This window comes from Rhinolophus ferrumequinum, chromosome 15, assembly GCF_004115265.2.
Source record: "Rhinolophus ferrumequinum isolate MPI-CBG mRhiFer1 chromosome 15, mRhiFer1_v1.p, whole genome shotgun sequence".
In the NCBI taxonomy this organism is placed as follows: domain Eukaryota; kingdom Metazoa; phylum Chordata; class Mammalia; order Chiroptera; family Rhinolophidae; genus Rhinolophus; species Rhinolophus ferrumequinum.
The window spans coordinates 48,713,167-48,730,330 of record NC_046298.1 but is presented as its reverse complement, the minus strand read 5'-3'; the positions used below and the strand labels follow the sequence as shown (position 1 = coordinate 48,730,330).

Here is a 17,164-nt window from a genome sequence, read left to right as displayed (position 1 = left end):
CCTTCGCGGCGTCACTTCCGGCGCGAGCCCGTCGCCGTTTGCCTCACTTCCGCCCGCCGCCGCAAGGCCCCGGGAACGCGCACCGAGGTGTCCCCCAGCCCACTCGTCACCGCCGCCGCGCCAGCCCCGGTCCCGAGGCCAGCCTTCCCCGACCCCAGTGCAGGCGCGAGAACCCACGTAGGGGCCAGAAAGTCGCATCCTCTTCCCCGGGGCCACGCCCCACGCCTGGCCCGCGGAGCGGCCACGCAGGCAGGGCGTGCCCCCTTGGGTGAGCCAAGGGCACCAGGGCGCCTGTACCAGGCCAGGGGCCAGAGGCCAGGGACAACCGGGCCTCCTCGAGCTACGACTTGGCCTGGAGCCAAGGAAACACTCGGGGTTACACACACCACAGAGCAGCTCCATCAAGTAAAATACAACAAAATGTTTAATGAGCAAATTCGTCTTAGCAAATATGAAACTGCCACAGAGAGTAGGAGAGGGACAGGGGCCAGGGGGCTGGGCGCAGGTCCGTGGAGACTAAAGAGGAGAGAACCAACTACGTAAGAAACAAGGGAGAGGACCAGAGGCCAAGAGACTGGGGAGCTGGGGACCTGGAAAAGGAGAGGGCAGGGCACCGGGCTGGAGAACAAAATTCAAAAGTTTGGCCATAAAATATAAACACGCTATGTTTCTACGGTGGGGACGGGGAGGAGAAAGGGAGCATAGGGAGGAGGGGCTGTCTCGGGGAGGGGCTATGGGGGTCCTCCTCCGCCCTGCTGTGCACCCCTCCCATCCTGACCCCGTCCCTCTGTGTCTGTGGGTACATGTCTGTGTGGGCCTGTGTGCACTTCCCCAGTCCCCGCCCCGCCCGCCCCAACCCCCCACCCCCACCCCCACCCTTAATTGCTGCCATTCCAGTTGCTGCCGGCTGTCATTCGGCTGTCACTCCTCTGCCCATCATCTTCAGAGGGGGCCAAGGGGGGGTGGGAGGGAGAGCATCCCCCAGCCAGCCCGGCCCCGCCCTCCCCTGCCGCCTCTACCAGAAGTCCCTGCGGTGGTATGAGTCGGGGTCGCAGTATTTCGTGACGACCACTCTGTTGGCGAACTTGCGGCCAGTGAGGCCCTGCATGGCCTTCTGGCAGTCGAACACGGAGGTGAACTCCACGAAGATCTGCAGGGCGAGAGGCAGGCGTGAGGGCCGGCGGCTGCCCACCCCTGAGGAGCCGCTCCCTCAGCAGCCAGCAGCAGCCACCCCAGCCCAGAACTCCTGCAGTTCAAGGGAAGGAAGAGAAGTTTGAGCACATTTACCCAAACATCCCCCAGAACCCCAGGATCAAAGATCAGGAGAGCAGAGCCGCCCGCGCAAAGGCGTGGAGAAAGAGCAGAGGCTGGCTGGGCTCGAGAGCCATCACGGATGGGCAAGCTCCCTTGTGTTGTCTCCTACACCAAGTGGGCCCCAAGCCACCGCAAGGGCCATGTTCTCCCCAGACAACACATGAAGTAAGGGAAGCTCAAAAATTAGGACTCAAACCCAGGCTGACGCAAAAGGAAAAAAAAAAAAAAAATTGAACCTTGATCTAATCAAGAGTGTATCTTGCTTGAACCACCAGTTAAATGAAGGGAGGGGCAGACAGGAGCCTAATTCAGAACATGGGGAATTCTAGAAAACACTTACTATTTCAACAAACGGCTTGCAAAAAAACGGGGGGGCGGTGGGCGGTGATGCAGAACTGATAAATTATAAGAAAGTCTGAAACCAAATTGCGTGGTTCCTTGTTTGGATCCTTAAAGCAACTCACAAATGACATTTTTAAAACAGTAAGGGAAATCTGAACGTGGACTGGGTAGTACTGAGGATAATTTTGTTAATACTGCTGTATGTGCTGTGATACATACAACCTAAATAATATACCATAATATTACCCTATCGCTATGACCTTCTCTCTACCTTTTGTTTGAAAACAATGAGGATAAAGTTTAAACACAAAACAGGTAGGCTGATCCCAGAGACCAGGCATAATCTTTCCATTGGTTCTTCCCACGAGTATCTACATGGGCCAGGTTCCAGGCTCCATTCTAGTGCTGATGACAGCACTGAAAGAAACTGACACAAGGACAGCTACCGCACCAGTGAGGGCAGGAGAGCAGGCGAGAGGACGTGATGCCCCCTGTGATGCTCTTTCCACTGTTCCCTGGCAAGTTCATCCAGCAACACTTGATCTGGAATCAATGTCAGTACCACCCAGGTTCCTACTGGACCCCATGCTGGGACTGCAGCTCTGTCCAGCTCACTGCTTCCTACGTTTCTCTACTGGGGTGTCTCAGGACCTCAAATCAGCCAGCCCCACAACACTGTCTGCCCCTCCCCCAAACCTGCTCACCACCCCCCCCTTGCTTCTCACCTGCAGTCAGTCCCGCTGAGTCACCAGAGCCAGAAAGCTGAGCATGGCACTTGACTCCTCCCTCGCCTCCCACACCCCCAAATCCATGACCAGTGTCTAAGGCTAACAGGCCTCACTCAGATCCACGCTGCGCCCCAGCTCCCGCCCTCGTCACCCACTAATCTCCCACTCCTCACTGTCCCCAAACACTGAGTGCCACCTGCCCAGAACCCCATAACTGGGCATCACTCGGGCCTGCTCAATGCCACCTCTTGCTCTTGACAAGCGCATGCACGTACCTTTCCACAGCCGGGTACCTCAACACCATCCACAGGCCGGGGGATCTCGATAGACTTGACCAGCCCGTACTTGCTGCACTCATCACGCACATCCTCCACGATCTCCTCATACTCCTCGTCGTCCAGCAACTCCTCGGGCAGCACCATGTTCATGAGGCACAGGACCTCAGTTGGATGGCCACCCATCTGTACCTGGGAGCTCATCAGGCCCGGCACTTGTAGAGTCACGGGTGTCTGGTTTATGGTGCTCTGTGGAGCGAGCAGGCAGAAGCGTCACAGGGCTGTCCTCCCTCGGATGCCATCCCAAGAAGACCGTGCCCTGCCCTTGAGGCCCAGGAAAGCCAAGGGCAGAGCTGAGCAGAACCCGACCCACCCCACCCCTTCCCACCCCCAAGCCCCCCTAGCCAATGGAAGATGACGTGCCGGGGGGCTCACCAGCGTGGCATTCTTGGCTCCCACACTTGCCCTCTGGACCAGCAGTTTCTTGTCCCCCAGCTGCATCCCATTCAGCCCTGCGATGGCCTGTGTTTGGAGGACGATGAAGGGTGGGGGACCCAGGGGAGAGGTGCGAGTCAGAAACCAGGAGCCCGACACCTCCCCCTAAGCCCCAATACCCAAGAGCCGGGCATTGGTGGGGGAAGAGGGGAAGCCAAAGGGCTGAAAGCTTGGTAAGTCCCAGGCGGGCCCCACCGCCAACTGGCCTCCTCCCACCCATCCCAAGGAGGGGTGACCTCAGCCACACAGCAGGGTGGGGACAAAGGCAGATGTGGCCGCACCTGGAGCCTGGGGCTCACCTGATCTGTGACGTTGATGTCCACGTACTCACAGAAGGCGTAGCCCTTGGAGAGCCCGGTGGCGCTGTCCTTGACCAGGTTGAAGGCCTTCAGAGGCCCAAATGATGTCAGCAGCTCTTTCACCTGTGGGGGTGGAAGCCACGCCATCAGGGTTTGTTTGAGCAAAGGTGGGGGTGGGGGGGGAGTGGGGAAAGGCCTACCTGGTCATCATTCAGGTAGTTGGGTAAGCCCCCAATGAACAGCTTGTGGGCAGAGTCTGGGACCACGGTGGACACAACTCCTGGGGGAAGAAGACAGGAAAGAACTTCGATGCCCAGCAAAAGGCCGTCACCGGAGCCCTGGAGGAGTCTGCAGCGAGAGGCCTGCCTTCCTCCCGACCCGGTGACGGCTGACAGAGCAAACCCCGTATCTCCCAAACCTGCCCAGCCTGAGGTCATGGAAACACAGTACGACAGACACCAGTGTGGTGCAACAGCAATAGGCCCACCCTGTGCGGCCACAGACTGGAGCTCACACCCAAACCTGCCGCCTGTGGCTATGTGGCCTCACCCTACTGGTGAGGGCTCTCGAGGACACACAACCCCTTCTTCAACCTTCAGGCCTCAACTCAAGAGCCCCTCCCTGGTCACCCCTGATTGATCAGGTCTCCCGGCAGGCAAGGCCCCCAGGCTTGCCCTCCCTGCACTTAGCACGGCCACAGGCTGCAGGCGCTCTCTGGCCTCAGGCTCACACGACCTCGGCAGGCTCTGCTATATCCCTGAGGGCTGGGACATGCCCAGTGTCCAGCAGGAGCTAACACAGCAAGGTCCCATCAGCCGAGTGGGTTTAGCAACCACAGACCACCATGTGTCCGCACCCCCAGTCCTGCTCTCTCTCTGCACCGAACTCTGCATTCGGATGTGTGCCTGCCAGGAGCCAGGAGTCTCAGCCTCATGGCCCACAGGCTTCTTCGCAAACTTGCCATTCCATTTCTGGAGCCCCAAGTGCCAGCCTCACCCCCTCCTACCCTTGGGAAGGAGGTGAGACAGGGTTGGAGAAGGAGCCTCAGGCCTGGAGCCGCCGCACCCTGGAGGGTGCTCCCTCTCCTACCACCACCCAGGCTCATATCGCCCTGCAGGCCTCTCAGAACACGAGACCAGCCTGCCCAAGTTGGAGGAGCACAAGAATCCTGGGAGTAGGGGCCCCAGACCAGGCAGTCCCAGGACTGGGCAGCCACGTCAAACTCAATCTGTTATCTCAACGCTCTCCAAGACCTACCCACAGTGCCACAGGGATAAACTGACACAGGAAGGCAGTACTAGCCTGAGGTCACAAAGGCAGGAAGAAGGGGCCTCCAGAGCCCACTCACTCAATTCCAGAGAGAACTGGGGCTTGGCTAGGGGACCATCACCTGCCCGACAGCAGATGAGGATATGGGCAGAGGTTAGGTCACCGGGTAGGTGAGTGGAAGAGCTGGGTGAGCACCAGCTGTCGGGCCCAGGCTGGTGTTCGCGGTGCCATGCCATTTCAGGGAAGGGACAGGGCGGGGGCCCCAGTCAGGCCCTTTGGGTCCAGGTCTGGGGCACAGCACCAAGCGAGGCTCCCTGCACCTCACGTGAGAGAACATGGCACCTACCAGAGGGTGCACGGATGAGAACAATTCACACAACGTGTGTATGTCACCCCGGGCTAAAGGGTGGGCTCAGGGGACCAGGCCTGGGGAGCAGGCAGTGCTGTAGTCAGTGCAAGCTCTTCGTGGACACTCACTCAGTCCTGAAGCAGGGACAATGACCTTGCAAGGTCCCGTGGCTAGGAAAGGGCGGCGCCAACTGGGAACCCAGGTTGGTCTCAGTGCCCAAAATCAAGCCCAACAACCTCTGACACAATTTCTGACATAATGGACAGGCCCCCAAACATGCCGGCCGGGGGCTCCTCCCTGCTTCACACATCTGTTGTCTCCCACCTCCCCTCTGAAGGCCACCCTGGACCCCCAACCACCAAGCAATCTTTCTGTGCCCACAGTGTCACTCGACAGGGTCACGACCGCCTCATGCACTACTGTGTCCCCACACTCACCACCAGGCCCAACGTGACAAAACCTTGCCGAGGGAGCAGAGGGTGAAGCCCACAAGCAGGCACCACCTGCGGGAGAAACAACTCTCCCTGAACTGAGAGGTGAGCCTGGCACTGGGAGGTGCCCAGGGCCGAGCTAACTCACCAGCTCAAATTCTTACGCCTTCCCTCCCGCCCCCAGAGACAGCTGCGGCTCCCCTGCCAGGCTCCACCTCGTCTTCAAGACAGAGTGCACACAGGACCCACACTAACACTGGGCAGTGGGAGCACATTCAAGGTTCCACCTCCCCCATGCTGTGTGTTCCGTTTCAGATCTGTACCCTTCTGCCAAAATGAGGAAGCTGCCTTCCAGGTTCCTGAATTCTTTTCCAACCAAGAACACCTGCTGAATTTTACCAAATGCATTTTCCCTTCAGTCATAACATTGATTTCTTTTTACGGAAAAGGGACAACCAAAATATGAGCCTCATTACAGAGAAAGTAGGAGCAAAGGATGCTCAAGCTACAAGCAGAATCACACTTCCTGCCAGCGCGCAGGACGGAAGCAACCCTCAGAGTGGACACCCAGACCTCCCCCAAAGAAAGGAGACCAGTGAATGACCTTTCTGGTGCTCACACCAATGGCCACCTCTAAAAAATGGCCGGCGACTAAGGGAAGATGATCTAAAGCGACTGTCCCCAATCTGCAACGTCTGTGTCTGCACAGGGCAAAGGAAGACGCACAGGAGGCAGTGCAGGAAGCCTCGCTCTCCTCCTGAGGTGGGACCACACGTCCACGGCAGTAAGGGCCAGGTGAGAAATGCTTTCACTGTGTGGACCATGGGGTCTGTCACCACTCAGTGTGGCCACTGCAGTACAGAGCAGCCGAAACAACGCACACAGTGGTATGCTTGTGTGCCAGTCTATCTTTATAGTTAAAAAAACAGGCAGGGCCACATTGGCCCCTGGTTGTCACTCACCGATCCTCATACTGTAAGACCGTCACAAAGACCAACAGGTGAACCACAGAGCACACCTCGGACAGTGACTGACACAGTAGCATTGCCCAGTAACGGGGGCGGGGAGGGGGGGGCTCCTCACATAGTTAAAAAGACGACACATTGGATTTACTGGAAAGAGGTATGAAGGGACGCTCTGTAGCTTGACCTGGGAGCCAGTCCCACTGATGTGCGCACGGCAAAACCCATCAGGCTGTACACTTAGGGAATGTCAGTAAGCGTTACACCTCAGTTTTTTAAAAAATTTACAGATGCACTGAATTTACCCAAACTGCTATGATAGCACAGGAGACAAGCCGGGCACCCAGGCCCGGGTCCCAAAGTGCTGTCTTCTCTGGGATTCCATGTCCCCATCACATTGCAAAGTGAAGAGCTGACTCAGTTTCTAAAAGGAATCCTTCAGTGTGCAGCCTCAGCCGGCAGAAATCCACGTTCTCTAACACCCATACCCAGAGTACACCAGTGCTCACCGCACCTTTACACAACTCCAGGTCCTGAGACCAGGGCCCCGCTCAGCCACAGGAGCACTGGCTCTGGCTCTCCAAGCCCCAGTGCACCCTGCACCCTCACAGAGCCACACCGAGGCTCGAGCCTAACACACTCCATCTGTCGACCAGCCTGCTGCCGCTTTCTGGACAACCTGAAAACACTTCGAAAGGTTACTTCATGACATGTAAATGCTATATGAGACCCAAATGTCAGTCCTTAATGTTCAGGGGGAGATGGGACACAGCCATGCCACCTGGGTGTCGTCTGCAGCTGCTTTCACACTACAACCACGGAAGAGTTTCCACAGGGACCATGTGGCCTACAAAGCCCAAAACATCTGCTATCTGAAGTGTGCAGACCCCAGGTCTGCCTTGACCTACCAGCCAGAATGACTGTAACACGCTGTGGGGCAGGGCCCAGTGCACAGGAGTCCACAGAAACAGAGGCAAGAAATGAGGGCCTCGCAGGTGTCAGTCTCCATGCTGGGAGCTTCAGTTGCAACTGAGAACTAGCTCCAACAGGCCATCTATTTCTCACAAGGTACTGAGTGGTTCTTCAAGAACACAACACAAGCGTTAAGTCATGTGAGTTATGCACCGAAGCACACACAGAAGAAAACTCTGACCTTCAGTGACATCCGGGACCAAAGAGCTAGGACTTGATGGGACTGGATCACCCAGCCAGTCAGAGGGAAGGGTCCACTGTCCAGAAGTCCGATGCTGAAGCCCTCCAACCAACCCCTGCCCCTACTACCGAGACCTTCAATCCTGCCCCAAATCCTCGGCTGGGGACAGATTTGAGCCTTGCCTCCTTGCCTCAATAAAGCCTTTGCTTTTCTCAGAAGCCCGTCATGGCACTGGCTTCTCTGCATGCCGGGCGGCAAGCCCTTGCTGGGCAGCACACTGACTGCTAACCCACACACACACACACACATGCACACACTCAGAACAACCCGAGGCCCTCACTTCCCCAACGCCTGTACTCTGGTCCTGGCTCTGCCACTCACAAGCTGTGCGTCCTCAAGCAGAACACAGTCCACCCTCTCCAGCTCGGAGCACCACCTCTGCTAAGCGGGGAGGTTTGGGGGATAGGATAAGGAGACATGTCTATCCCATAGCAGCCGTGCTGCTGCTGAGCAGCTCCAGCTGGGCTGAAGACAGTGGGACAAGACCCCACTCACCAGGCACATAGACGGAGGGATTCTCTGACATGCCAGGAAGGGGCTGGTAGTCGTGGGGCCTGCGGATCTTCAGCGACTGGCCCTGGAAGATGATGCCATCGAAGGCCATGGCCTGGGTGGTCTCATCCACTGAGCGGAACTGAAGGAAAGAGAACGGGGTGGTAAGGGGCAACGGTGCTTTCGCCAGTCCAGCCCCGCCCGCAGGGGCCTGGGTGGGCAAAGGATAGACCACCGAAAGGCAGCCCACACCCAACACCACAGCACCCACTCACCTCCAAGAAGGCAAAATTCTTGTCCTGGTTGATCTGCACGGCCAGGACAGGGTTGCCGGGCGCCTGGGTCAGCCCCCCCAGGCGCATCTGGGCATTGAAGAAGTCCATCATGGCCTCCTGCAGAGGGCAAAGGAGACAGGGAGGGGCGGGGAGGGAGGTGGAGAGAGGAGGGAAGGGTGAGAGAGGGAGACACGGAGGGTTTGGGGGTAAGGGGAGGGGGCCGGGGAGGGTGGAGGTGGGAGAAGGAACAGTGGAATATGGGTGGGGGCGTAGAGGTCAATCATAGGAATAAAAGGAGAGAGATGAGAGAATAGGGTGGAGGCAGCAGCAGAGACCAGGGGGTGGGACAAGTGTGGGGAGAGCCCCAGGGGTCCAATCAGGGGAAAGCGGGAGTTGAGAAAAGATGGGGGGCACCACCACAGGGAGAGAGAAGAAACAAGGAACAGAGAAAACGAAGAGACAGGACACACAAGGAAAGGCAACATCCAGTGGCGACAGAGCAAAATGGTAGGAAAGTAGAAAAGCAGCAGGCAGGACACAGGGACCCAGAGTCAGAGAGAAAAGAGACAAAGAGGAGAGGGATGGAGGGGGAGGGGAGCGCAGGGGCAAGGGAGGAGGGTGGAGGGAGGGGAGGAGAGAAGAGTGATGTGGAGGGATCTGGCCCTGGAGTCCGGGGGCTGGTTCATCAAATGTAGCAAAGTGCAGGTTGAGAAAGTCAGAATGGACCTTACTTGCCTTCGCCGACGGTAGCAAACTTTTTGTTGCTACGAGGGATCTCAGCCCCACAATATTTCACTTTAAAGAGAAATGGAAACAACTCTTTGATCTCGGGCTTCTCAGGGGTGCCACGGGAAGGGGTGGGGAGAGGGGAGGGAGAGGAGCGTGGGGAAGGTGGGGAGGTCAGGGCCATCAAAAATAAAAGAGCAGCGACCATGGGAGGGCTGTGGGAGAGGATGGGGACAGGGCAGAGAACAGAGGCGTGTCAGAAACTGAGGGCGTGCGTCTGTGTGTGTGTGTCCGAGTCTCCCTGTCTGTCTCTCTCCACACGATTCGGATTCGTAGGTTAAGTTATGTGTGTGCATGATCCCTGGGTTGCGGGAGGAGGCTGGGGGAGAGGAGATGGGAGAGGAGAGAGGAGGGAGGGAGGGCCACCCCCAGCCCGGCCCCTGGCTGGCTCAACTCCATCGTCCGTCTGGGAGGGGGCCGGGGGGTCTTGCAGGAGCAGAGTCTGACCCGTGCAGGTTGGGGAGGGATGGAGGGAAGGGGAGGAGCAGGGGGAGGGGGGAGGGGAGGGGGGAGGGGAGGGCAGGGGAGGGCGGGGAGGGCAGTACCTCAGTGATGCCAAAGGGGATGTTGCCCACGTAGAGGCGCCGGGCCTGCCTGGTCATCTGGCTCCCGACCACAGGCACTGGCGTGGGAGTCACAGCCAGACCGTCCGGGGTCATGGTGGGGAGGAGGGCGGTGGCTGGAATCTGACCCGCAGCTTCAGAAGGGACAGAAAGCATTAGCTGGCATCAGGGTAACCCTGGACCGGCGCTCCAGGACTGCCCCCCACCCCCAAAGCCTCCAGTCCTCAGCCACAGGACAAGGGCAGCCCCCAATGGACCTACTGCCTCTGATAAGCCACGTTTCCTGGCAGCAGCCCCATGGGGAGCCCTCGTTCCCCACTCCATCATGGGGGCTTCAAAAGGGCAGAGGCCAGAGACCCAGGGTGCAAACCTCACCACCCAAAATGGGGGTCTGCACACACACGGGGGGGGGAGCCTACCTTGCATGGCCTTGTACTGCATGGGGGTGATGTGCTCAAAGCCGGGCGGTGGCACGTCCCAGTATTTGCGGACCTTCTTCTTCTTCTCATGGCGAGGGGAGCGACTGGGGGAGGGCGGGGGGGAGAGCGGGCAGGGCCACCTCAGTCTGGCCTTCAGCAGGCCTGCCAGCCCCCCAGACTCCCCTGGCTCCCCAGCAGTAACTCCGCTGTCTCCAGAGGGAGAGGGTCTGGGTCAGGGTGCACCCAGGCCTGGGAGAGGGGCTGGTTTCAAGGCAGGTGCTTGGGCCAGGGCTGGACAGGGACGGGCAGGTGTGCAGGGGCAGGAGGCAAAGGGGTGGCATCAGGGTGGAGGGGCAGGAAGAGAAGCTCACATCAGTCCACCGTGCTCCTCTTTAGCGCCTCTGGTCAAAGGTTTGCTGGGGGTGGGAGGGAAAGGTATGGGGAGGGGTGACTGGGGACCCTCGTCTTCCCCACAAGCCACACACACCCCCCCCCAAGGGCACTGAGCCCCAGGGCCAGGGGCAGGGCCGAGGTGAACGAGCGGCAAGCAGGCCCCCTCGGCCCTGCCATTCCCCCAAAACCCCCACCCCAGAAAAGAGGAAGTGATGACAGGTGTCAGGGCCAGACACACAGATCCCTTTCTAGTTGGACAAACTGAGATGGAAGCAGGCAGGACTTCCACCTACCCCGCCCTTCCTCACCTAAGGGGGCAGAGAGAACAGAAAGGAGTGCCTAGAGAGGGAAGAGGCATTAGAAAGCAGAAAACCAGCATCCCAACCCAGAAGGTGGCCAGGGACGGAAGTCCTGCCCTGCTCTGAGATGGCCCCCTTCCCAGGAGGCAGAGCATAGTCCCTGAAACAGTCCCACAGAGAAGCACAGAAAGGGGGTGGGAAAGGGAACCAGGCCCTCGTCTGGATCAGGTGGGGGCAGCTCCTTAGGAAGGAGAGCACCGAACACCCTATCTGCAGACTCGCCTCCCAGATAAAGAATCTGCCGCCCCCACAACCCACCAGAACTGCAGGAAACCCCAAAGACAAAACTGTGAATTCCAGACAGAGGAGCGGCATAGCCCACCCCCAGAGACAGGGGAGCAGAAGGATACAAAGGGCGCACAGTCTGAGCAGGGACACCTTCATTGCCCTTCCCGAGCGCAGTACCTTCTTCGCCGCCTGTCCCGGGAGGCGCTCCGCTGGTCCCGGTTCCGTCGGTCACGGCTCCTGCTGCGGCGCTTCCGATCCCGGCTTCGGGAGCGGCTATGGCTGCGCTTCCGGTGCCGGTTCTCCTTGTCTCGCTCTGGGGGGAGGGGGAGGAGGAGGAGGCTGAGCTGGGGACACACGGCCCAGCCCACCCACACACTGCTGGCCATGACCCAGCCCCAGGGAGGCCACCCCCAAGGGGACGGGATTCAATAGAGATGGGGAGTTAGCAGGCTGCTTGGGTCCACAAGCCAGTTCAGGGACCCTGGGGGACCAAGGGACGGGAGCTGGTTACCTGAGGGGAGAGGGCCTGGAAATGCCCCCGGGGTGTAAGATACCTGAGGACGCTCAGGAGGAGCTGGGGAGCCAGAGAAGACAGAGGAGGCTGGCTCCTGGTCCCCCTCGAGGGTTGAGGGGCCTGACCCCAGGGTCGTCCCTGAGAGGGGCAGGGCTAGAGGCTGGGGAACCAAGAGACCCAATGATGTTTTCCTGAAGGGACCCGCGGCCCCGCAGGAAAGACCTCCTCCATCAAGCAGGTGCACCCACAGTCCCACCATCAGGCCCAGGGTCGGGTGCCAGTCAGGAAGCAGGGACACCCTCCCAACCAAACACCCTCCCCAGGCCCCTCTTTCTGAGCCACGAAGACCTGAATCCCAGACCACCCCATCCTGCCTCAAAGCCAAGTACACAGTGCACAAGGGGATGGGCCAGGCGCACAACGCTGCTCCAGCCTCCACTCGGCTCCCTCAACCCTTCACCCATGTGGGTGTAGGACCTGGGAATGGAGCACAGCCCTGCCAGGGAGCCAAAAACCTGCGCTCCCAACAGACCTCAGCCTGGGAAGGAGATGCAGGCTAAACCTTCAGCACAGGAAGGTCGAGCACTGCCTACTTTACTTCCTGGGTTCAAAGACACCTGATTCCTCAACGACCCATCAGGCCCGTTACCCTACTCATGAACGTCACCAAGCTCCTGGGGACAGGAGACAGAATAGGCAATAAGGAGAGGGCCTCAGAATGGACTTTAGTCTCATCCACACTGCTGTCTTATATTTTTCTGATATGATTTAACAGGAACTTTTTGTAAATGTACCTCAATTCCAGAATCCCTGAAACTCAAAAAAAACATGCACCTAAGTAGGTAAGAGACACAGCAGCAAAGAATGGCATGCTTTCTAAAACTAGAACCTATGTTAAATGTTTTACTTGCACTTAATCTCTACTAATGCTTTGGGAATACCCTGCTGGGGGCTCATGTAACAGACAGGGAAACTGTGGCACTGGACAGTCACATGACTGGCGCAAAGGCTAAAAAGCAAGGAAGTAGTGAGCCTGAACGTGAGCTTTGTCACGTCAGCAAGTTCGGTAAAGCACCAGGCACACTCCTGAACTCAGGCAGAACACTCCGGGGTCTGGCTGGAACCACTAGTGACAATGGGATTATCTCCTTGAAGGCAAAAACATAAGTAAATCAAAGACTGGAAACATGAGCGGACACTCAGAGAGCCACGGGTAAGCACACAGGAGGCTCTGGGCCTCTGGCTCCATGTTTACAAGGTGGGCGAGCTACAAGCCCCAAGAGCCCTTCCTGCTGCTAAGGCTCCGAAACAGACAAGCAGGCAGAAAAGAACCGACACAGAGGAAGCAGTGATGCCTGCTGGGTGCTGGGATGCAGACCAGGAAATTAATTCCCTGGAGACACAGGTGCACTAGGCAGGGGCTAAAGTAGGGAGGAGGCTGGCTCAGAGACAAAGACCTACAGGCGGGACAACACGTGGGCAGCGCTTCCCCCTAAGGCAGGAGTCCTCCTCTCCCCCCACACACACTGATCCCGGACAGATAGGAACAGAAAGGAAGCTCTGATTGTTCAAAATACTGTTGCCACCTTTTGGGAACAGCTACCAACCCAGGGGACTTGTGAGGGCTGAGGGCATGGCCGCCCAGTACCAGGAGGGCCAAGCACTCAGGCAGCAAGCACATCTGCAAGGGCCTCAAGGAAGGGCTCAACCATCTCCACCTGGCGGTCCAGCCATGCACCCAGCCAGAACTCAGGGTCAGTTGCAGCTTTTCCACTTACCAACTATATAAAACCACGCAAGAACAACTAAACCTTTAAAACTTGGTTTTTTCTTCTTTAAACTAGGGTCCCTCTACCTCCTCCCCCCAGGTGTATGAGGATTTGAGGTTTGGAATGCACCTTCCCCAACTCTGACATCACCTCTGAGGGAGCTGATGACCTGCCTCTACTTCCTCTCTGTGAGTTTATCACACTAAGGATGATTTCACAATATAAAACACTGCTTGTTGGGCACTTAATGTATGCCAAGCCACATACCACACACTTCACGATTTCCCATTTAATTTCAGGTCTGCCTCTGACCAGACCTGGGAAAATTTTCAGACTTTTTGAATCTGTTTCCTCCTCTGCAAAAACAAGAAAATCATTTCAGCCTCACTGGGCTGTTACAAGGCTCCACTTAGAAAAACCATGCAAAGAGCTTAGCAAGGTGCCTAGCACGTGACAGGCGCTCAGAGTTTAACTGTTATCATCCTTATTTCAAAAATCGTGAAAACCATATTAATCAACAGACGACAACAAACAGGCACAAAGGAATTAAAGTAGCACACCTAAGCAACAAAGTAGCTTTCAACTCAGGTACGACCAACTTCCAAGCTTGTGCTGTTAAGCAGTACGAGTGAAGACAGACATGCGGAGGGCACTCAAAAACCGGGACTTCTTCCCCAGGCACTGTCTCCTAACGCAGCTACCCGTTACTCAACTCTAGGCTGGGTTCAAGGGAAAGTCCTGCCCCTCTCATTCGGCCAGCCAAACACGGGCATCTTAAGCCTCAAGTCCCTCCACCTTCCCTCAGCCTAAGTTTCTTCACTCTCAAAGCAAAACAGGAAGGTCAAGGAGTTTTTAAACGTCTAACGACTCTCCCAGTTCCAATATTCTTGGAGTCCCTCAACTGACCGGCACCCGCGTGGTCCCGTGCTTTGACTGGGCATCACCTACAAGTACTTGCCGCCCACCCTTTCCTACGGTACTCAACTGGCCCAGGTCCCCTTACTCTCAAGAGCCTCCGTTTCCCCATCTCTACGTTGAGATGATTTATGAGCTTCAGTCTAGATGCCCCGAGTTTGGGATAGAAGACGTGGTGTTTGTCTCTAGCTGGGGATACTGGGAACAAACATTCCACATTGTGATCGTCGCCACTGCCAAAGCCCGCGTGTACGCAAAACGTACGTGCGGGAGAAATACTTCAAGAATGCACAGGGTGGAAAATAAAACACAGGGTGCCCCTTTCACGAGGGAACCCGCGTCACACGCGGTGACCCGAGGCCCCCCACGACCAGCAGCCAGGGCGGGAACCCTGACGAGCGAGTCCGCAGGACACCGCGCAAAGAGCAGCCGTCGGAGAATGGCCGGCCCAAGCCGCCGCCTTGCCCGAGCCCACGTGAACGGTGGGGGGGAGGGGGGCGCTCACAACCGCCATTTTGGAACAAAGGGGGCGTGGAGACCCAGGCCACAGGCCCGGCCGGAACCGGAAGTGCCAAGGAAGCGGGAGTAAAGGGGGGAATCGCGGGACCCGATATATACACTCTCTTCCTCAGATTAGCAATAACAGGAGTCCGCAAGGGGACACCCGGGGCCCTCCCATCCGCGCCACCTGCGCCGGGAACCACGTGGGGCGCGGAACGGAACGTGACGCGCATGCGTGTGGGCCCGCGCTCGCCACCCCCTCCCGCGCGCGGAGGCACGCCGGGCGGTCACGTGAGCGAGTGCGCGCCGCGGGACGGAGGGGGGGGTGCCGCGCGGCCCTGAGAGGACGGGGAAGCGACGAGGAAAATGGCGGGGGACACGGAGGGAAGCCAAGAGCCGCCCCGCCCGCCGCCCCACGCCCCCGGCGCCCTCACCTTGCTTATTTTCGTTGAGCTGCCGCTCGAACTCGTCGAAGTCCGACATGCTGAAGCGGCCGTGTAGGCCCTGTACAGCTCTCGCCTCGCCTTGCCGCCCGCCCGCTCCAGCCGCTTCGGCTACTTCCGCCGCTCGCTTCGGCTACTTCCGGGCGCCCCCAGCGCGCCGCCGCCTCCTCCTGCCTAATCAAGCCCAGGCCGCCCGCCCAGCCCCGGCTCCACCCCTCTCCCGGCCGGCCCGCCCGCCCGCCCGCAAAGCGCCCCTCCCCCAGAGCTTGTTTCCGAAGCGCGTCGGCTATTTCCGGACTGTAGAGGCAGGAGTCGGGTGCGGTGTCTTCGGCAGCTTCCGAAAACACCCGAAGCGAAGGTTTCGCGGAGTTCCCAGGTTGTAAACTCTTCGGAAATTGTCTCTTCAACGTTCGGGTGTTTCCGTAGGTTCTCGCCTTCCTCTGCACCCAACCACCCTCTGCCCGCCAAAGGTTCGGCTTCTTCCGACAATTCAAAACGTCCCAGTCTTTCACTGCTTCCGCAGGGGCTCCCCGCTCTTATCCGCCGGCCCTATCTGAGCAACCCACTACTTCTGACAAGCTTAATCGTCCTAGTCTTCGGCACTTCCCGAAGGTTTCCAGCGCTCGCCCTCAGGCCCCGCAGAGATTATGCTAGATTCCAAGTTTCGGCTCTTTCCGGAGATTCCGTTGGCTCACTCCTCCCCACTGGCACAGCTTCGGCTCCTTCCGCCACCGCTTCGGAAAGGCCCCACTCACCGAGACAGCTTCGGCCTTTTCCGTCTGTTCTTCGGCTCCTTCCGGCTTGGGGAACAGAAAAGGGAGGGAGGACGAAGACGAGGTGGGTCAAGGGAAGGGATACGGGGAAGGGGCGGGGTCCCGGCTCCGGACTCCTGGCTCTCCGGGTGGGGAGAGTGGAGAAAAAGAAGGGCCGATCTCGTGGATGGCCTAAGAAGGTTGCGCGAGACAAAAGCAGCCAGCGGGGTGAACGGTGCGCGCAGCCGCTGCGGAGGTTGGTAGCGCGGCTTTGTGCGCCTGCGCAGGATGGAAGAGGAGGGGCGCGAGATGGCCTTCTGCACCTGCGTAGACGTTGGTCTGAGGCGCGGTTTCTCACTCCGCGAGGAACGGGTTCCAGAGCCTCCAGCACGCGTGCGCGAGACTTTCCCTTCTTCCAGGGAAGAAGCTGAATTCCCGACTGTTAAGCTGGGCCGCCTGGTCCTGGTTGCTGTAGCAACCGCGTAAGTGCGGCCGCCGGCAAAGTCGAGGACGCTTCCAGGAGACTGAATGTCCCACTACCGCCTCCTAGCGGGCGGTCGGAAGCCTCCTCCCAGAGGAGCTCCTCCCACCCTCCCACGCCACGGTGGCCGCCTGTGCTGGAGGTCATTGAGTACTGCCTCCTGCCGCCGCGCCTCTAGTCCAAACAGCCCAATGGGTAGTGTTCACTCCTCTTTTCCAGAGCTCTGCCCCTCCGTGTTCCCGGAACACAGCTGCTACTCCCCCTCCCACCAATGCCTACGGGGGTGCTAATTACACCCTGTCTCCCCAACCTCCCCGGTTTTCCTCCCGACCGCCTGCTTCCTGGAAGCCCCAGGGCTTCTGTCACTGTCTCCAGGGCAACGGCCACCCCCTCCCAGAAAGAGGCCGGGACCTAGTTTATTCCAAATTTTATCGTCTTTTTAATTTAAATTCTCTGAATAATAATCTGCTTCACGTTGACTGGGGGGTCCGGAATTAGGGTCCTCGGGGCTGGGGGCGGAGAACGGGTATGTACAGGGCCCCCGCCCCGTAGAATCCGGCAGTTTCCCCAGGAGGAAGGACCCAGTGAGGGCAGGAA

The 17,164-nt window shown here is 58.4% G+C and overlaps 1 protein-coding gene across 2 annotated transcripts; it reads right to left on the bottom strand.

Moving 5' to 3' along the window:
* Positions 1 to 403: 403 nt before the first annotated feature.
* On the bottom strand, positions 404 to 16,346 carry U2AF2 (U2 small nuclear RNA auxiliary factor 2). Of its 2 annotated transcripts, none has more exons than XM_033129504.1 (12): positions 15,326 to 16,346; positions 11,370 to 11,505; positions 10,584 to 10,628; positions 10,213 to 10,316; positions 9,776 to 9,927; positions 8,445 to 8,561; positions 8,173 to 8,311; positions 3,654 to 3,733; positions 3,454 to 3,576; positions 3,095 to 3,181; positions 2,660 to 2,908; positions 404 to 1,150 (listed from the first exon to the last, which is right to left on the bottom strand). In XM_033129504.1, the coding sequence occupies exons 1-12, from the start codon at positions 15,372 to 15,374 to the stop codon at positions 1,016 to 1,018; spliced, it is 1,416 nt and encodes a 471-aa protein (XP_032985395.1). In that variant the 5' UTR covers positions 15,375 to 16,346; the 3' UTR covers positions 404 to 1,015. The 2 variants fall into 2 exon arrangements, with proteins under 2 accessions (XP_032985395.1, XP_032985394.1); XM_033129503.1 differs by having other exon boundaries at positions 3,083 to 3,181; positions 15,326 to 15,441.
* Between the last annotated feature and the right edge of the window lie 818 nt (positions 16,347 to 17,164).